The sequence below is a fragment of the Bos mutus genome, chromosome 6 (genome assembly GCF_027580195.1).
Source record: "Bos mutus isolate GX-2022 chromosome 6, NWIPB_WYAK_1.1, whole genome shotgun sequence".
Classification (NCBI taxonomy): domain Eukaryota; kingdom Metazoa; phylum Chordata; class Mammalia; order Artiodactyla; family Bovidae; genus Bos; species Bos mutus.
The window spans coordinates 40,195,938-40,217,455 of NC_091622.1; the positions used below are offsets into that span (position 1 = coordinate 40,195,938).

A 21,518-nucleotide genomic window follows, 5' to 3' on the forward strand; every position below is an offset into this window, starting at 1 on the left:
AAGAGTATTGGAGTGGGGTGCCATCGCCTTCTCTGGCTCCTTGACTCTATCATTCCGAAAACACTCTGCTCCTGGTACCCCTTTGTCATTGGAGACTGAGAGCCAAGTTCGCCAGCTGCCCTTTCAATACTGGGCGCCTCGTTGCCAGGGCAACCATTCCTGCCCGGCACAACTCGGCGACCTCCATGCTATTGGCTTGAGGACGCAGGGTGCGTGCTACGTCACTGCGCGGCGCCGCAAGATCCGGGAACCCTGCGAAACCTGATTTTTCCCGGTCCCCAGCGGCCGGCGACGGGACGGGCGGCTAGTGGCCCAACGGGTGCTGGTTGGCTGGTGTGCAGATCGCGGTGGGAGAGAGGAGCGGTAGGAACAGGTCCCTAGAGCGGTGAGCTGTACATGTGCGGGGATCCGCTGTGCCACCCTCATTCTCTCGGCGGAGGCGGCTTCCTGTCTGATCAGTTGCTATGGCCACGGGACCACGTTGCTAAGGAGCCTGGAGATGCTGAACGCCATGAGCGTACCCTTCCTGGTCTGGCTTTGGTTGAGAGTTGCCTTATTTGAAACTGGCACCTTTACCCACTCTTATCTGACCTTCTTTAAAAAAGAAAAAAAAAAAAAAGCAAAACACAACTTTTGTTTTTCTCCATTTTTTCCTCTCCATGTCCTCATTTTCTAACTTTCACAACATGCCGGCCCTGGACTGGTCTTAGGTATTGGGAAATGTGTGGTGTTAGAGGCGAAGAGGCTAGGCAAATGGAAAACAAATAGGAAGACCCTTAATACTGGCCCTTTGGATTTTCTTTACGGTGAAAAGGGTTGGGATAGGTGAATACTGGGCTGTGTCGCTGTTCTTTGAAATTTGAAGGAGCTTTAGAGATGGAGCTCACCTCATTTTGTGGGGCTCCTGTTAACACTTTTGGGACCTTCCAAACACCAGATTAGAGAGTAGGAAAAAAAGTGACCTCTGTCTCTGAGAATTTAGCAGGTAGTTTAGTGCAGTGGTCTCAAAGGCAAGTGCGGGAAGAATAGGTATGTGGAAAAAGAAAGAAGGTATATTGAGCTGGTCAAAACAATGAAAGAAAAGTACTCTTTCCTAGCATAGACCCAGATGCCTGTAACCCCTTGTAGATGATGACCCGCAGCATCTAAGGAAAGTAAGGTGAAAAATGAGGGGTCCACAGTGGGGCCTTGCTTAGTTTGTTTGCTTTCTTGATATTGTGACATAGTTTAGGTGTTGGGGTTAAATGGATTAATAGATTCTAGTGTCTACTTAGAATATATTGTTTTGTAAAAGATTGAAGGGTATTCTTTGTAATATTTATAACACAAAAGAGTTACTTTTTCACTTCTTCCCACCATTAACCCTTTACACCACCCTCACACGTTATTTAATGAAAAAGCTAGTGTAAGATGAATGAACCTTTTTTTCCTTTTACAAACAATTCATGCTCTGGATTTGTTGTCAGTGGTATGCTCCCAGGTGGATATTATCTTTTAAAAATTGAGTACATGCCATTTGTCTGTAAGGTAAAGGGTGATATTTTTAACAGTAACTGAAAAACTGTTTTGGAAAGAAGCTCTAACACAGGTGTTTTGGAAGTGGACAGGGAAATGTTTGCATCATTGTGTGTGTGTGTATGTTTTGGTTTTGTTGCTGAAAATTGCATAATTGTATCACACATAAAAACTGTCCTGTATACTTAAAACCTTTGGAAGCTCCATATTCTAACATGTTTTTCAAATGAAGAGTTTCAGTAGCCTTTGAACTTATTCAAAATCTAATATAGCACTTTCCAGTTAGTACCTTATAGAAACAGCTGTTTGACATAAAGGAACATAGAAATTGTGTCATTCCAACTTGTTGAATAATCACTGAATTGGCAGTATTAGGTTGCACTTTAAATAGGTCATAATTAAAGTCTGTGTTAGCTTAGGATAGGATCTAACAAATTTAATGAGCTAATAATTACCATATTTTTAGAAAATGCCTTGGGGATGAATGTGAACTGTGATATTGGGAAGTAACTCATCTGCTGGTACTAGGCTGAGAAAATTAGGTCAGCATATCAAATTAAGAAAGTTGAAATTTAAAATTACTCTGTTACAGAAATAATCTTACATTTAGTTTATCTTTGCAGGGTACTTTGATCTGGTCACGTGGTATTTAAAATATTTGGAGGCTGAATGGTACTACATGGAACTTTGCCCTCCTTGTGAAGACTTTTAATTTGTCAAGTAAATTAAAATAATCTCATGTTATTACTCATTTAAGAAGGCATCATTGTTTATATTGAAGAAGAGAGAACTAAAGAGTTGTGATTTGTGTCCCCAAATATTTGAAAAGCTGTCATTTACGAGTAGAAGACTACATCTATGTGGCCTTAAAAGAAGATCTTATAGAAAAATGACTATATTAAAGACTTAAAAGGGGAAGTACTCTAACGGAAGAGTATTTGGAGTGTCTTGTAAATGGGGAAATGGAGTAATCAAGGGGAAATAAGAAAGCAAGGCAGAAATCCAAGTGCTGTGGAAACGTGCATTTGAGAAACTGATGATCAGGAAAGCCTGCGTGGAACTTGGAATTGGAGCTAGACCTAGAAATACCAGCGGGCAGTTGAGTGTATAAGTCTGGGTGTGTGGTGGAAGATTCTTTGAAAATAATTTGATTCAGCAGGAAAACAAGGGCTATGAATTAGAGACCTGTTAGCAAAGTGGGAATTACGGGAGAGGCGGAAGTGAACCATTCACTGGGTAAGCTTGACATGTCATCTTCTTTAACCTTCAGTAACAGCTTTGATAGGATTAGTATCTCCCCCATTTTCAAATCTCAAGAAGTCAAGGCTTAGGAAGATTAAACAACCTGCTTCAGTTCATAAACCTGTGATTAGTAAAGAGGAGAGGCAGTCCCAAATCTGAGCCCAGAGCTCCTTCTACTTCATCATGTCACATTGATCATATCTGTAGGGTTGCGTGTGGGAAATGGAAGAAAAGGAGACATTAGAGATCCTAATTTTTCAGCCTGAGAGATCAGAAAACTGGTGGGGCTGTGAACTGACAGGCAGTTCATAACTTCAGTGTGAAAACCTCAGTTTGGGTGATGTTAAGTTTAAGGGGTCTATTTAATAGAGTTCATTACGTCACTGGAAATGTAGGACTTGATATGCAGATGTGAACACTGGGAACTCTGGAAATACAGAGGCCAGAGAAAGTGGAGACAATAGGGGATGTGCCAACCACTTTTCCCAGAAATCTAGTCTATATTTTCTGTATGTGGCCAGAGGATTACAATTGAGCTTCTAAAAGTGTATTTGGACTATTTGGATGTAAAAATGCATATTTTTATACATTTTGCTTACAGATATTTTTAAAAAAATTTTCATTGGAGTGACAGATGGTTTTTAATTTACTGTTATTGGTATTATTAAAGTTGATAATTTTCGTATTTTCTGACTGGCTTTTTAGGCATTTTGCTCCATATCATACCTTTTCTGTGGGACTTTTACTGTATTTCCTACTCTGTTAGGTTTGGTCTTTATATTGTTAATGAATCCTCCTCCCCAGAAACAATGTTGAAATCAAGTTTCATGTAACTGCAGGAGTAAAGGAGAAGCAATGCAGAAATCAGAGTGCCATAGGGGCGTACAGATGAGAAACAGACTGACAGGTACTAAATGTTGCTTTTTAAATGAAGAGGTGTATTTTGTTAATGACATACTGTTTTGTACAGATGAATGCAGGGTGTGCTTTCACTTCTTTTTTGTTGATGTTCTGTTTTTTTCAGATAACTGTGATCAAAGGACATCATCAAGTGCCCAAGTAAAACATGGGACCACAGTTCAACAAAGCAAATCTTCATCATCAACCAGTTCTCCAGAATCTGCAAGAAAACTTCATCCTCGACCAAGTGATAAACTGAACCCTAAAACAATTAACCCGGTAGGTACAAAAGAGATTCCTGACTCAGTAGGTTTTCCAAAGTATTAGACTTTTATATACTGTTGAGCCATTCTGAATGGTGTCCCGTTTCTTTTGTTAGTTTTAAACTAGTTGTGAAGGAAGGCATATGGTAATCATGATGAAGAATGGAGGTAAGAATATGAGTGTGGGAATGAGAAGGTGTAAACTAGAAATCAGTCGGCTTTGGTATGTCATATCACATTCATGGATGAGTAATGTGGAGTGTAAAATACATTGCATATCAACTTTCTTTTTTTAAAAATTTACTGTAATTATTATACTTCCCAATATCAATGAATAACCTTGTAATTCCGTTGCCTAGGATGAATTACGTGCTTTCATAGTTGCATAAAGACCTCTGACCATTTCTTTATGACCTGCAAATTAGCTCCACCAGAATTCCTAACTACAACACTAGCTTTCTTTTGCTTTCTCAAAGCAGATTAATCACATTTAACAAATGTAAGGTTTATATACATAAAAGTACATAATTGTAAGTTTCTAGGTCAGTTTGTCCACAAAGTAAACACACTTGTGCTCCAACACCAGACGGTGTCTGGTCCAGCCTTACATAGATGATGATGGTTTCAGCCTTTAAAGGGGATTATGAGAGTGGTTGAGACACAGTCTTCGATGGCAGGTAGAATCCAGCAGATACTTCAGCAAGGATACAATGAACTATCCAAAGGCAAGAGGAGATTGTCTGACTTTATAAAAGAAAAATGGAAAATAGTTTAAGCTTCTGTGTTTCTTTGCTTCTTTCTGTCATTTGCAGCATCAAGAAATTTTAGGTTCTTTGACCATCCAGACTGTACGTATTTGAATGGAGGACAAGTAGGACATACGTGATATGCAGGAATCTACTTTGCCTGTACACCTTTTCTCCATTTAGCTTTCAATTTGAAAGGTCACAGTGGAGGAGGGGTGGAAAGATATATTATCTTTATTGTATTTGTTTATAATATTTAGATTTAAAAATATTTATCATGGTATGTTTATTTTATATGTGGTTTCAGCTACCTCCAAGCCTCTGAAACAAGGGTTAAAGGAAATACAAAATGTGGAGAGGATTGATCATTTTTCTGAGTAGAGTGATACACTTGATACAAGCTTGGTGGGCTTGAAAGTCAGGGTGTCTGTTTGCCTCAGACCTCAACAGGATTGAAATTGATTAGGTATCACTAAGTGGAGATGATAGTAATAATTATTGTATTCTTGTCTTTTTTTTTTTTTTTAATTTTAGTTTGGTGAACAGTCACGAGCCCCTTCTGCCTTTGCAGCTATTTACTCTAAGGGAGGTATTCCTTGCAGGTAAGATCAATACGAGTTATAACTGACCATATTATTCAAAATAATTGAGTAAAATCAATACAGTTCTCATTTTAAATGTATTGAAAGTTTTATTTACTAGGGAGGTTGAAATAAAGGTGAATTTTTTCTTCATACTTTGTCTTTTGGATTGATATAGATCCTGGGACACTGTTGAAAAAAATAATTTTAATTCCAAAAGAGAATTACTGATAAATCTATAGTAAACCACCAGATAATTGAAGAAATTGACTGAAACAGTTTCTAAAACAGTTTAAGCATTCATAGGCTTGGGAAAATTTCAGGTAAATAATCCTCTTTTGTCTGAACTGGAAGTTGACAATTCAATGAAATTGTTTTGTTATTTTTTAATTATATTTCAGAAATCAGATATTTCAAATTTTATTTGAACTTATATTTCTTAATGAGTAGTATAGCTGTTTTCGTTTTCTTTTGATGTAATTTTTGTATTTCTGGGTAGACGTCAAGCTATTTTAAAGAAAGCAATGCAGGTTACTAATAGAGGGCTATCTTTTTAAGAGTTCACTATTGAGAAACATTAATTTCTTCTAAGTATATCCAGTTTTAGCCCGTTGTAGATGATAGAACATTTTATTTTCATTGTGGAAAGAAATAATCATAGCATTCTTTTTGGTGTTTGAAATTTAAAGAAATGTAGTTTTTAATGGTATTTTCAGATTTGGAGGGCTAGGAGTGAAAAGTAAGCTCAGGAGGCATTTTTTAATTTGTTATTGTTACTATTTTGTATTTACATTCTGAACTGAAACTATTTTAAAGGTCTTATACCTTCTCCCCACTCTGAGAATTTATTATTGCTAAAAATGTAAAAACAGTGCTGCCGAGGCTTCTTGGAATTATGAAAATAACACTTTAGTATTCTTTAGAAGATGCCAAGTTGAGAACATTACAGAAGGAGCGGGAAATAACAGTTGAGTGTAATGAATAAATTCTCTGCCATGAGTGTGGTGATGTTTCCATGGATGTACTCATACATCAAAACTTACCAAATTTTACACTGTATTAGCAGTGTCCATTTATATTTCAAGTTCTGCTTCACTAAAGACAAAAATATTAAAAAAAAAAAAGGCAGCAACAGCAGAAACTTTAATTCAAGGGGCTGACTCATTGGAAAAAGACTGATGTTGGGAGGGATTGGGGCAGGGGGAAGAGGGGATGACAGAGGGTGAGATGGCTGGATGGCATCACCGACTCGATGGACGTGAGTCTGAGTGAACTCTGGGAGTTGGTGATGGACAGGGAGGCCTGGTGATTCATGGGATCACAAAGAGTCGGACACGACTGAGCAACTGAACTGAACTGAATCACTTTTTCACCCTGCATGGGCCATTGCATATTCCTGGCCTTAGTTTTCCTCTCTTTAACAGGGATAAAACCTGGCTTTCCTTTAGATTATTTCTGTTTAGGTTAAATGATATATGAGCTTCCCACGTGTCATTAGTTGTAAAGAACTCACCTGCTAGTGCAGATGTACGAGACGCCAGTTCAGTCTCTGGGCCGGGCCCCTGGAGCAGGGCTTGGCAACCTACTCCAGTATTCTTTTTTTTTAATTAATTATTTTAATTGGAAGCTAATTACAGTATTGTGGTAGTTTTTGCCATACACTGATATGAATCAGCCACGGGTGTACATGTGTCCCCCTGTCCTGAACTGCCCCCCCCCACCTCCCTCCCCATCCCATCCCTCTGGGTCGTCCCAGTGCACCGGCTTTGAGTGCCCTGTTTCATGCGTCAAACTTGGACTGGTCATCTATTTCACATATGGTCATATACATGTTTCAGTGCTATTTTCTCAAATCATCCCACCCTTGCCTTCTCCCACAGAGTCCAAAAGTCTATTCTTTATATCTGTGTCTCTTTTGCTGTCTTGTATATAGGGTCATTGTTATCGTCTTTCTAAATTCCATATATATGCGTTAATATACTGTATTGCTGTTTTTCTTTCTAACTTACTTCACTTTATATAATAGGCTCCAGTTTCATCCACCTCATTAGCACTGACTCAAGTGCATTCTTTTTTAATAGCTGAGTAATATTCCATTGTGTATACATACCACAACTTTCTTATCCATTTGTCTGCCAATGGACATCTAGGTTGCTTCCATGTCCTGGCTATTGTAAATAGTGCTGCAGTGAACATTCACTCCAGTATTCTTGCCTGGAGAATTCCATGGATGGAGGAACCTGGCGGGCTACAGTTCCTAGGGTCGCAGAGTTGGAAACAACTGAAGTGACTTAGCATGCACAAATGATACCTGAAAATTAATATTGCTTATGAAAAAAAATTATTCCTAATTATCACATTTGTTTGCTTATTTTGTGATAGGTTTGCTATTGTTTTGTCTATGGTTTACCTACTTTGTTATAGTTATGACTGAACCATATGAAATATAACATTTGCATTAAGATGCAAATAGCACTCTAAAACTGTAGGCTTAACAAATGTGGAGATGTGTAGTTTAGTCATCAAACAATTTTGTTAAAAGGGTAGGAATTTGTAGGATTGAAGATATGCAGTTATTGCTCTATAAGGTGCCTTTGTAATATCTTTTACAGTCATGAAGTTCCTACATGTTACAAAATAATTCTAATATGGTTATGTTGAAGAAAGAGTATATCATGATTAATCACTGTTTAGTATATAAGTCTCTTGTTCTTATCACATTCACTGACTTTTATGTTTTAGGTTGGTCCATGGTTCAGTAAAACACAGGTTACAGTGGGAATGTCCTCCGGAAAAGCTTCCATTCGATCCTCTTCTTATTACTTTAGCCGAGGTAAATACTCTATCTTTCCTGAGTATTTTTTCTAATTGCATTAAATGTTATTTTTGTAACTCATCAGTAAATCTCATTCTTTACTTTTGAAATAAAAGCCAAGGAACAAATATTAAAACACCACACTTCCTTAGGAACTAATTATGAATGGTGTATGTTTCTTAGAAACTGATTAATCAGCTTTATAAACATGAAATTAATCTGCACAGGGATTTGTAGATAAGTAGATAAAGTATTCATACTTAATTTAAAGTGCTGGGAATCATATTGAACTAGTCCAATCGGGAGGATATCATCATTTAAACTCATACTAGAATCAGTTAACAGTGCCTGTTTGGTCTTTCCTTATAGAACCTTTATTAAGTCACCTTTAATATGATATGTTTCTTAGGGAACTGATATCAACTCCCTAAACGCTCTTTTGGGTAATTTTCAGGGCTTTTGCCTTCTTGTGCATTTTAAGTAAAATATCATAGAGATGGTTTTTGTAAAGGATTTCAGAAAAACTTCTCATATATTCCTTTATATTAACATTTGTGTCAGGAACAAAGTTGGCAGAGTATTAGCCTGAAGTGAGTCAGAGATATCTTTTGTGAATGTTATTATTTATAAATGTGTAGAATTAGAGACAGAAGTTGAGAAATGAATTAACCAGTTGTACTTAACCTTAACTCATCTTCTTTAAGTCTTCAGGATCATTTTTCTTGTTGCTGTTAAAAAGCAAGTCCTTACATTAGGTCCTTGATGGTATTAATCTGAATTGGCAGTGCCTCTGGGATAAGTCATACAGTAGTCAGGAATCCAAAAGATATGACACTGAAAAAATTCAGATTTTTTTTTCTTCACTCAAAGAAACATTTGCTTTTCCTGTAAAACTTGTGGGATGTGCCAGATGTCAGCAGAGCTGAAAAAGTAGACAGTTGTGCTGATTGAGATATCTTAATTATAGTGAATGCCTAGAATTTCTAATTCCTCCTTTAGTTTTCCCAGTTTATTTACTCTTTTAAATGGACATCTTAGTTACTACTGGGGCTTCCCACATGGTGCTAGTGGTAAAGAACCTGCCTGCAAATGCTAGAGATGTAAGAGATGTGAGTCCAGTCCTGGGTTGGGAAGATCCCTTGGAGAAGGAAATGGCAACCCACTCCAGTATTCTTGCCTGCTAAATCCCATGGACAGAGGAGCCTGGCTGGCTACAGTCCATAGTGTCACAGAGAGTCAGACATGACTGAAGCAGCTTAGCACGCAGACATCAATTACTAATGAAGACTACCAAGTTATCTTAGGTCTTAGCTTTTTTTAATTTGTACCTCAGCCTGCAGAATGTGTTTTGGTGTAAGAAGTAGTATATTTTTATGGATAGCCTATTTTGAAATTAAATTTTAATCAGTCTCTTTTAAACTTTGTGTTACAAACTAAAGATGTTCATATTTCATTAGTTCTTTTTTGAGCCTTAAACTTTTTATATATGGTAGCACACAATTTTTTAGATGAATCAAAACTATAGTGATACCTTTGAAAACATACTCTAGCTAATCATAAGACAGGGGCAGTGCTTTGACTTGAGGAATCCTCAAAGGAACTCTGAGTTTAGTTTCAGTTTAGTTCAGTTCAGTCACTTAGTCGTGTCCGACTCTTTGCAACCCCATGAATCACAGCACGCCAGGCCTCCCTGTCTATCACCAACTCCCAGAGTTCACTCAAACTCATGTCCATCGAGTCAGTGATGCCATCCAGCCATCTCATCCTCTGTCGTCCCCTTCTCCTCCTGCCCCCAATCCCTCCCAGCATCAGAGTCTTTTCCAATGAGTCAACTCTTCACAAGAGGTGGCCAAAGTACTGGAGTTTCAGCTTTAGCATCATTCTTTCCAAAGAAATCCCAGGGCTGATCTCCTTCAGAATGGACTGGTTGGATCTCCTTGCAGTCCAAGGGACTCTCAAGAGTCTTCTCCAACACCACAGTTCAAAACCATCCATTCTTCTGCGCTCAGCTTTCTTCACAGTCCAACTCTCACATCCATACATGACCACAGGAAAAACCATAGCCTTGACTAGACGGACCTTTGTTGGCAAAGTAATGTCTCTGCTTTTGAATATGCTATCTAGGTTGGTCATAACTTTTCTTCCAAGGAGTAAGCATCTTTTTCCAAACACCACTGTTTTTATTTCTGTCCTGTGTAAACTTTTCTCTTTCCCCTCTCCTCATGTAATAATGGGGAAGCAGTGACAGAACCACTACTATTGAGTCCATTTCACCTTGACCTAGGGTTCCTCATCTCTAAAATGAACAGGATGGGGTGCTCTGAAGACAATAGAACCTGTGTTCTGTGGTGCCAGTGTGCTTGGCAGCATAGTTTTCAAAAGCATGACGGCATGTAGGAAAAGAAGTGTTTCATCACCATTTAGAAGCAGATAGTTTTGTTTGGGGATTTTTTTTTTTTTTTGCTGCACGGCATGCAGGCATGAAGGATTAATTTCCTAATCAGGGATCAAACATTTGTCCCTTACAGTGGACTAAACAGTGGAAGCATGGAGTCCTAACCACTGGACTGCCAGGGAATTCCCCTGGAAGCAGATGGTTTGATCACAAGGACAAATTGGTTGAAAATTAGTATTTTTAGGCATGACCCTGCAGCTGGTTATACTTAATTCCAGATAATAATTAGTCAAACTGAGGGAGTATTGCTATTACTTTCTTTGTTTTATCTTTTCAAAAAAGATGGCTATTTTATCGTGACTCAAAGTAATAATTAAAAAGAGTGCATGTAATTGTTCCTAGTGCATTTAGGGTGAAAGGCTTTGGTGAGAAATGATTTACACAGGTTTTTTTTTTTTTCTCCCCATATTTTTGTTTGACTTTCTGATGTTAAAGATGGCATTTGAAATCTTACAATGCATTTTAAACATAGTATAAGATTTGTCCTCTAAGTATCTTAGTATTTAAATGTGAAGGAGATATAATATTTTAGAGGCTCATTAAACAGTTGTAAAGTCATCTTTAAGGTAGGGGGTCCAACAATTTTGCGCTTATAAAGTGGGATTTAGTAACATAGATTTTAGATTAATTTGTTGGGATTTCTGGCAGTGTTTAGGAGTATAAGCAACATGTTTTTGGTATCATAGTGAGTTTTTTTCTTCTCTTTCTTTTTATTTACCTTTCCTCTCTTTCATCCTCCTTCCTCTTTTTTTCTCGTTTTTTCATTTATTTTTCCTAGCTTCTCCTTTGCTTTTCCCTGTTCCTTTTATTTTTTCTTATTACTCTTTTTCCTTTCCTTCTTGGTTAAAGATCCTTTTTGTCTCATGCATATCCCGTGTTCCACAATTTCTTAGTTTAATTGAAATTGTAATTATTAAAATTATATTTCAAATAGGAAAATAATACTGAAACTAGATTTCACTTACATGAGTAAGGATTGCATTTTTTTCTATTATCATCACTAAAATGGGTAGTAAATCTCATTTGTGTCTGTTTGTTTGTTTGTTTTGGCAGGGTCTGAGAGAGACTAAACATCCGTACACCTTTGTGTCAAAGGAGGGTTTTAGAGAATTACTTTTGGTCACAGGCGCTCCTGAGAAAGCTGTGCCTTTGCTTCCTAGACTGATTCCTGTGCTGAAGGCAGCTCTGGTATGTCCTTTATTCCTTTAGACTTTCTGCAGTATATTTAGAATATTTTACATCTTTTTTTTCTTTCAAATATTATGCAAATTTGTTCTTTACCTGTGATTTCAATGTGTGTGCAGAATTCGGCCACTGTTTTTCAGGGCCAGATGATTCCTTACTGGAAGATACCTTTAGAAGATGTACTAAAGGTAAAGAGGGACATCTTGAGTAGTTAGAGAAAATAATGAACCTGAAGTCAGTCTTTCTGTAGGCTACAATGTATTTTATTTAATGTTTCCATCAACCCAAATTTAATTTTTGCTTCTAGATGTCCTGTACTAAAGATTATTTTTTAAATCCTGGGTTTGTTTGGTCATTTTCTAATATTGAATGTTCACTTTTTCTCCACCTGCTTACCCTTTCTCCTTATCCATCCTTTTCCCCTTTCCCTCCCTGCCTGTGCACCGTGAACCACCCAACCCTCCCCAGGTCCACGTGGATGATGAAGTGTTTGAAAGAGGATTGAATGCTCTGGTACAGCTAAGTGTCGTCGTTGGTCCTGCTCTAAACGACCACCTGAAACATCTGCTTACCAGTGTAAGTGCTGGAAAGATTGGAGAGGGCTTGTGTATGTGTATCGTTTTCTGATGTAATGGCTTCAAACTAATCATTAAAATGATTCAAAACCTTGAAAAAAACTTCATCATCGTAACCAGAAAGTATGAACATCAGACCTAGTTGTTCTTAAACATTTTTACATTAATGGGCGATATAGTCTCTTCAGTTTTTGTTTGTTTGTTTTTTTAATGGAAAGCATCTGCATGAGCAAATTTAGAGTTGTGATAAAAGTAAACAGAATTGAATGGACAAAAATTAATGAACAGTGTGAGGTCTTCATGCCCATGTGGATTATCTATGAATTCTAAGCAGAGCTTATAAGTATTCTTCCCATGGACGGAGGAGCCTGGAAGGCTGCAGTCCATGGGGTCTCTGAGGGTCAGACACAACTGAGCGACTTAGCTTTCACTTTTCACTTTCATGCATTGGAGAAGGAAATGGCAACCCACTCCAGTGTTCTTGCCTGGAGAATCCCAGGGATGGCGGAGCCTGGTGGGCTGCGTCTATGGGGTCGCACAGAGTTGGGCACGATTGAAGCGACTTAGCAGCAGCAGTAGCAGCAGAGCTGTGTTATTCATCTTTTTTCTTTGTTGTACATTGTAATTTTTTTAGTGAGTCTCTAGGATTCAGGTTGAGACATTTTCCTGTTGTGAGTAGTTTAACCCTGCCACAACCTAAACTGGGGCACTTTGCAGTTCAGGAGGTCCCCAGAACCACCCTTAGGTTTGCTGAAATGACTCATGGAACTTAGAGAAGCTGGTACTCAGTGTTGCAGTTTATTACAGTGAAAGGATACAGGCTGAAATCATCCAAGGGAGGCGCTGCGTAGAGCAGGCCCAGAAGAGACAAGGTGTGGAGCTTCAGGTTCTCTCCCGGTGGAGCTGGGGGGCCAGCGCTTGTTTCCCAGCAGTGGTGCATCACAAGACGCACGGAGCATTGCCAGGGTGGGAAGCTCACTCGAGCCTGAATGTCCAGGGTTCTCCTTAGACGTTTGTCACACAACATCACTGTCTGCCTGCCTAGTTGACCTTGGTCTCCAGCCTCTAGAAGTTGAGCTGGTACTTGGTGCCTGAGTCCCTGACTGTAAATCACATTGTTAGCACTGACTATCTGGTGTGGCCCAAGGCCCCAGGTAAACAAAGTCACTCTTACCTGGCAGGACCTTCCAAGAGTTTAGAGGTTTCCATCCAGGAGGGCAAGGACCAAACCTATATATATGTATCTCCCCTCTTTCTCGAGCCTCCCTCCTCTCCTCCCATCCCACTGCTCTAGGTCGTCACAGAGCTCCAGGCTGCGCTCCCTGTGTAATATAGCAAGTGCCCACTATCTATTTTGCACATGATAGTGTACATATGTCAGTGCTAATTTCTCAGTTTGTCCCATCCTCACTTCCCCTGCTTGTGTACAAGTCCGTTCTCTACTAGGTTCATCAGAGCCATTTTTCTAGATTCCATATATATGCATTAATATACAATATTTGTTTTTTTTTTCTTTCTGACTTACTTGACAATGTATGGCAGGCTCTGGGTTCATCCACCTCACTACAGCTGACTCAAATTCATTCCTTCTTATGGCTAAGTAGTATTCTATTTATATATGTACCACATCTTCTTTGTCCGTTCATCCGTTGATTGACATCTAGGTTGCTTCCGTGTCCTGGCTGTTGTAAATAGTGCTGCAATGAACGTTGGGGTACAGGTGTTATTTAGAATTGTGGTTTTCTCAGGGTATATGCCCAGTAGTGGGAATGCTGGGTCATATGGTAGACTTATTCCTGTTTTTTAAGGAATCTCTGTACTGTTCTCCATAATGGCTGTATCAGTTTACATTCCCACCAACAGTGCAACAGGGTTCCCTTTTCTCTACATCCCCTCCAACAGTTATTGTTTGTAAATTATTTTGATGATGGCCATAAAATCAATCAATGTTAGATTGCTTGGTTGAGACAATCAGCAGTTTCACAGAAATCTGCTGCTCTCTGCCCTCCCGTTTTGTGTCAGGTATTATTTGAGGCACAGGGAATATGATACTAAACAAAACCACACATGCCCCCTGCCCTTTTGGAGGTTGGTTTTGTTTTGGGGGAGAAATACATAGCAATGACATCTGCTGAGAGAACTGGCATGAGGTAAAGAGGAAGTGAGGTGTAAAGAAAAGGATCCTTCCCCTAACTGGAAGTGGAGCTTCCTACCAGCCTCCCAGCCCTGCCCACCATGGTGGAGGGAGGAGACCAGATCAATGGTTAAATTCTCTTAACTGCTTTTAGAGGTACTGTAGCATTTATCTTTAGTCACTCACATACCTCCTCAGAGCTCTGCTTTTCCTAAGACAAGGACTGACTGAAAGGGCCTCTTCCCTTCCTGGGGTGGCAACACTTTGGGGAGACCTAGCTACCACACTGGCCTTCACACCCTCGCGGGATTCTGTAGAGTAGAAGGCCCTGGAAACCGGATATGTAGGGGCTCATCCCTGGTCCGTAAACTACACACAGTGAGGACCACTGAGTTGCTAGACGCTCCTCTCTCCTCTCCCCACTTCACCCATTCAGCCAGAAAGGCTGCACTTTCACATCTCATAGACTTCTACATTAGACATTTATTTGAAGAAAGGGCTCTTCTAGGAAAAATATTTCAAAACCAGTTACTGAACATACATACAACTGATTTTCTTCATATGCGAAATAAGTCATATCCTTTGTGAGCTTCAACTCTGAGAGACTGTTCACTGACCCTGGGACAGTGATCCTCAAACTTGAAGAAATAAGTACGTCACCTAGGAATCTTGCTGGAAATGTAGAACCTGGACCTTTGTCCTGAGAGTCTGCTAAAGTAATTTGTGGAGCCAAGAATCTGTACTTCAGTGGGTATATGTGATGAGATGGTGGTGGTTTGTGGATCGGCCTGTGGTCATCTGTCCAAGGGTAACACGATCTAAAGAAAACAAACCTAAGATCTGTAAGAGGCACTTTTCCTTGTTCATCCCCAGGACATTGATAAGCCCTTCCTGTCCCCCTTTTAGAATTGCTTTTGTCACATTTTTTATCTTACTGGGAGTCTCTTCTGACCCTCCGTAACCTTCGATGACCTGGCTGAAAGAACCGGTTACTCAGTGCTCAGTGGTAGGAATTGTCCTGGTCACTTTCAGACCTGGGAAGATGAAGAACCAGAAACCAGCTCTAGGACAGGGGCTTGCTAAGTGTTTGGTGATGAGGAATTCTTGCCTGGGCTCCAATTATATCCCCAGAAAGTGGAGCCATGAGCAAGTCCTGCTCTGGCTGGAAGGTTCAGGTTTTTGGGTGAGTGTTGCGGACATTTGGTGGGAGAACACAGCAAGGAATTGTGTTGAGGGCCTGAACTGCACTGTTTCCCTCTCTGCTCCTGTTATTCTGACTCCTGTGCTCTCTCTCATCTCAGTCAGAACTCCCCGCTTGTCCAAGCAGGGACCTTCAGGACATAGCTGGGGGCTTTAGGTGATCTTGTGGGTTTTAGCCAGATTCTTCTGCCTGTCACTGTTACTGAATTATTCATGCAAATACTCTGTTCTTTGTTGTCTCTTCCATTTTTGACTGTAGGAAACACACGTGCTTTAGAGGCTTAGCTTTCCATCATTTTCCTCCAGATGGTCTTACAAATTACAGAATGGGAAAAAGTGTAATTTCTTAGAAACCTTACTCTGGAAAACTTACAGTATGGTAATACTGGAGCAGATTCTATAAGTTTGGTACTATATCAAATAATATAAATCCATCTTTTTAAACAGGTTTGGTGACATCTATTCTATGTAAGTTTTGATGAGATATTTCCTAAAAGAAGCCTTGCAATCTGAAACAAAATAAGTAGTGTTTATATACTTACTACATAGTGAAGACTCAATGGAATTATTTCTAGTTAGCCGATTAGTGAATTTTTACTAATGTTTCTGGTGAATAGTGTTACTTTTTCAAATCATTTCATTCTTTTAATCTTATTTTCCAAGCTTTCTAAAAGATTAAGGGACAAGAAATTCAAAGAACCAATCACCACCGCGTTACAGAAGCTGGAGCAGCATGGCGGAAGTGTAAGTGAGCCTTATTCCCCATAAACCATGGTTTCCAAAACTTTTAGTCGTGTTATGAAATTGATCCTATAACATGTTATCTCACTTCAGGCTCGAGTAACCATGTGGAGTTAATATGATTATTCTCTTTTAGAGCTCAGAGTTTCTGTCTTGCCTAGGTCACACAGTTTTTTGTTTTTTTTAAATGAAGTATAGTTGATTTACGATGTCATGTTTCAGGTGTACAGAGCAGTGATTCAGCTATATATCCCATATATATATATATATATATATATATATATATGTATATAAACTTTTTTCAGATGCTCTTCCCTTACAGCTTACTATAAAATGTAGTTCCCTGTGCTGTATATTAATAGTAGGTCACATGGTTTTTAAGCATGAGGATTCAGACCCGGGTTGTATAAAGGTAGGGCCTGTGCACTTTCCCTGTGTTTACCGTGCGGCACTCCTTTGTAGAACAGCTCTCCAGATTTTTTTTTTATTTAAAGTGTTTTGGATGTTTTTGCTTTTACCATTGGGAAGTTTGAAAAAAAAAAAAAGAACTAAGAGGAAGAAAGAGTCGGTTTTTTTTTTCCTTTTATTTGTCATCTTTTCTGTCTGAACAGTTTGAAGTCTGTCCATAATCAAAGGTTGAGATGAGGTTCCCAGATGGCTGGGTTGTTCTGTCTGGAAGGTACGTGTGCTCGCTTGAACCTGTGTACGCACACACAGAGGAGTGATTTAGCTGACTAGTCTACTTGCAGGAAGATACCGGGATGTGGGGGATTTCATTACTCTCTGTGTGTTGTCAAATAACTGGGGTGATTGAATTTTCGTCACTTGAAAGATGTATTCAAATATTTTAGTCTTGGAAATATTTCCATAATGCAGTGAGTCAACCATGTTTTGGATGTTACATTTAATCAGAGTTGCATGGGATTAACATTGCAGAACTCAATTTCGCTCTAGGTACTTGATTATAAAGAAAATTTACATGACCGATAGAATTTTAATATGGCAGGTATTTTAGTTTAAGCATTGCCTAAATTACTTAATTTGACCAATTTCAGTGACTTTTTAAATTGATTTTTTTTTTTTTTCATGACAAAGTTCTAGGGTAAAGTTTATAATGTGAAAGTCAGTCCCCGGGCTACTAGATAATGGGTTTCTTTGTTGTGTGAGTCGAGGCGGAGGGTTAACCCTCAGACACCTTGTTAAAATGCACAGAATCATACCCTAGTCAGTCCAGTATCCCTTCCCAGCACAGAAAGGAATTCTTCTTGCTTATAAATGTGTTTGCTGTTCTAAGAATTACAAATAATTTGCCCCTTCCTCTCTGAAATGCAAATAAACAGATGCTAAATAATGATAGCAAGACTTCAATCTGAAACTCTGCAGATGGTTTTCACACATCCTGTGGCCTGGTATGGGGCCTGGGCAACTAGAAAAGGGCAGCCCAGCACCTTAGATTTCATGGGTGTATGTGTGGAAGAGGGGACAGTTTGTGAGTAAATACAGGTTAGAAATGGGCTTCCCAGGTGGCTCATTGGTAAAGAATCCACCTGCCAATGCAGGAGACATAGGAGATGCAGGTTTGATCCCTGAGTCAGAAAGATCCTCTGGAAGTGGAAATGGCAACCCACTCCAGTATTCTTGTCTGGAAAATTCCATGGACAGAGGAGCCTGGTAGGCTACAGTCCATGGAGTCAAAAAGAGTTGGACATGATTGAGCACACACACAGGTTAGAAATAGCTCACTAGGATTTGGAGGGGGAATTACAGTGCACCTGATTTGAAGCAAGTATTTGACGAACACTGCCTTTAAAAGTCTGTCATTTACAATCTCCTGTTTCTCATACATAAATGTCTTCTTCTCAGGTAAATTTCCATTTGTCTTTTATGCTAACGTTTTTAAAGCAAAGATTTTTAACATTTAGCAAGTATTAGATAAACTTTCGGAGAAGGCGATGGCACCCCACCCCAGTATTCTTGCCTGGAAAATCCTATGGACGGAGGAGCCTGGTGGGCTGCAGTCCATGGGGGGCTCGAGAAGAGTCGGAGACGACTAAGCAACTTCCCTTTCACTTTTCACTTTCATGCATTGGAGAAGGAAATGGCAACCCATTCCAGTGTTCTTGCCTGGAGAATCCCAGGGACGGGGGAGCCTGGTAGGCTGCCATCTATGGGGTCATACAGAGTCGGACATGACTGAAGTGACTTAGCAACAGCAGCAACAGAGGATGTAGGTGACCAATTCAAGGATCCTAGTGACAGCTAGCAGTGTTCTTCTCTTATTGCCACTGAATCTTATTAGATTTTAGTCATGCTAATACAGAATAAAATGATTTTCAAGTTATAAAAACTATTAAGTGTTGTGTATTCCCTCAGACTTTTTCTGTTCTTTTTCCCTCCTTCTAATGTCTTATATAATATTTTAGTAATAGTTAATGTAATTGTAATAGAAAGTTTTGATCACATATCAAAGACTGTCCCATGACAATTATTATTGTACTTGCCTTCAGTTCAGTTCGGTCACTCAGTCGTGTCTGACCCTTTGCAACCCCATGAACCGCAGCACGCCAGGCCTCCCTGTCCATCACCAACTCCCGGAGTCCACCAAAACCCATGTCCATTGAGTCGGTGATGCCATCCAGCCATCTCATCCTCTGTCATCCCCATCTCCTTCCTAGCATCAGGGTCTTTTCAAATGAGTCAGCTCTTCACATCAGGTGGCCAAAGTATTGGAGTTTAGGTAATCATGAAATTAATGATGTTCTTCCTTTTCTAAAAACTTCAATGTTTATATCTTTTCTTTTAATATTGGAGATGGGTCTTTATGAGACAGTCTTCTCAGTATTATAGTTTCTTATTTCTTAGGGCTCGTGTATATTACAGTGATCAGAGGACTCAACTTCTGGGGAAAAAAAATATTACAGACAGCCATGACGGCTTTTTCTTAGAACTAATCAGTTTACTATATGCCTTAAATTGAAACTGGTTCATTCTTAGCCTGATTCAGTTTTCTTTTTAAATGATATATATGTATGTCTTGGGAAAGTACATTACAAATACACGTCCTGATCTTAATCAAGCAGGTAAGAACTTACTGCATGATAGGTACTCTATTGAGTACATTTTACACATTAGATTCATTTAATCTTTCCTACAGCTGTCAGAGGTGGATTTTGTTGTTATCCCCCTTTAAAGAGCTAGAAACTGAGGTATAGAAAAGTAATGAGCCCCAGATTTGATAGGGAAGTGATTGGCTAGAGATCGATTAAAAAACTGGTAGTCTGGTTTCTAACTACTTTTCTAGTTAAATATTTTTAAACCACAAAAAGAGACAACCTATATTTTATTTAACTCAGGAAAAAGGTTCTACTTCTCTTTCTATCATTCTGCTCCCATGCTATTTGGTTTGTTTGTTTGGAGCTTTGAACACTATTTTAGGCACACTCCTGTCAACATAGTACCTATTAGGGGAACCCTGCATGATAACAAATAAAGCTAAAATTTTTTTCTGTTGACAGGGAAGCCTTATCATCATCAAATCTAAAATCCCGACATATTGTTCCATATGCTGTTGAAGATAGGAGCCTGAACGACAGGTGTTAAATGCTGACCATGGATATCTGTAAAACCTGTTCAGAGTCACTTCGGTTTATTCTTTCGTAAATCACAGCCATCCTTCATTATTACTGGCCTTGGATGAGTATATACACAAGTCCACCGAATCATAGTACAAGTTATTCATCAAAAAGAAAGAATGGTTAATAATGGAAAACTATTAAAAATGTTCCATAATACTACAATCTTGTGGGGTTAATTTTTTTCTTTTTTTTGTGATTTGTGTGAACAGCAGTTACTGGGTTTACAGTGGATAGGTTTGTATGTATTTTCTGGTGCCTTTTGTATATAACATTTATACAGTCAGTTTGTACCTGTGTACTTACTTTTAGACATTCTGCTATTTCCTGGGTTTTATATTTATCAAGTCTATGGGAGTTTAAAATAGTGGACAAATATTTGTGAATTCACTGTTAATTATATTGTTTATAAGTATGTATTTTATAATGTAGAATGTTTGGGAAAAATTTATTTCCAGAGTATTCTACTTTAAGAAAAAGATTTTTAATGTGTAAATTCTCTTTTAAGTATGGTTGTTTATTATAACTCTTAAAATTACCTAAATTTAGGTGTTAATTGTATTTAAGTAAATATATGGTTATTTCATAGTCTGAAAATACTGGTATTCAATACATGAAGATATTCAGAAATTAAAATCTTAAAACTCGTACATGTATTCAGTTATTTTGTTGTGCTTGCTTATGTTTAACAATTAGCTTAGTTGAAAAAGCTATTAAAGCATTACTTATAAGTGTAGTTCTGAGTGTTGATGTAATAGAAGCTGATTCTAGATCTTTCTACAGAGAAAGGAGTAGAGGGAGAGAAACAGAAAACAAGAAGACCCTCCACCTTCTGGGCAGGAGGAGAGCCTTAGGGCCCTGAGTAGCCATACCAAGTCCAAGGCTGGCTGAGCCTTCTGAAGAGATGGAGTTTAGAGCAGCAGCTCCATCCCAGAAGGAGCTTCCTTGGTGGCTCAGACAGTAAAGAATCCGCCTGCAATGTGGGAGACCCAGGTTTGATCTCTGGGTTGGGAGGATCCCCTGGAGAAGAGAATGACTACCCACTTCAGTATCCTTGCCTGGAGAGTCCCGTGGACAGAGGAGCCTGGCAGGCAACAGTCTTGGAATCACAAAGAGCTGGACACGATTGAGCATGTTCACAGTTTCACATTCTGTCCCAGAAGGATGTTCACCCTTTCTTTATTCCTCAGATATGTGAGTGATCTCTTTGTGTAGATAGTTCTCATTTCAGGTGCAATCTCACAGATGTAATTTAAAATCTAAGTAACTTCTAAAGAGTTCTAACTGCAGAAATGCTCCTTCCCCCTCAGGTCTCCCGTCCTTCCTGGTCCCCTACCTCACCCAGTCATCCCTCAAGTCTCCTCTCATCGCAGCCTCAGGTCCCATCGGTCACACGCCTACCTGCCCACTGCCCTTGCTCAGACTCTCTTTCCTTGTACTTTAGCACCACCCAGAGACCAAGATCTCTACAGTTTAGAAAATCCCATAGGAAAAACTTCATATGTTTAGTCTAATTATAAAATTTATTGAAATA

General features: G+C 39.0%; 1 protein-coding gene across 15 annotated transcripts; it reads left to right on the forward strand.

Annotated features, from left to right (window-relative positions):
• Positions 1-234: 234 nt before the first annotated feature.
• On the forward strand, positions 235-21,462 carry PACRGL (parkin coregulated like). 15 transcript variants are annotated; one of them, XR_011464480.1, is made up of 12 exons: positions 392-529; positions 2,139-2,751; positions 3,597-3,664; positions 3,782-3,936; positions 5,201-5,268; positions 7,990-8,080; positions 11,571-11,705; positions 11,843-11,890; positions 12,171-12,278; positions 16,275-16,355; positions 16,964-17,031; positions 19,868-21,462. XR_011464480.1 is itself a non-coding variant. In XM_070372192.1 (11 exons), exons 3-11 carry the CDS (start codon positions 3,613-3,615, stop codon positions 19,922-19,924), a joined length of 795 nt encoding a protein of 264 aa, XP_070228293.1. In that variant the 5' UTR covers positions 235-373; positions 2,139-2,751; positions 3,597-3,612; the 3' UTR covers positions 19,925-21,462. The 15 variants fall into 15 exon arrangements, 14 of the variants coding, with proteins under 14 accessions (XP_070228293.1, XP_070228300.1, XP_070228292.1 ...); XM_070372192.1 differs by lacking the exons at positions 392-529; positions 16,964-17,031 and adding an exon at positions 235-373; XM_070372199.1 differs by lacking the exons at positions 392-529; positions 16,964-17,031 and adding an exon at positions 235-373 and having other exon boundaries at positions 2,139-2,235.
• Positions 21,463-21,518: the final 56 nt, after the last annotated feature.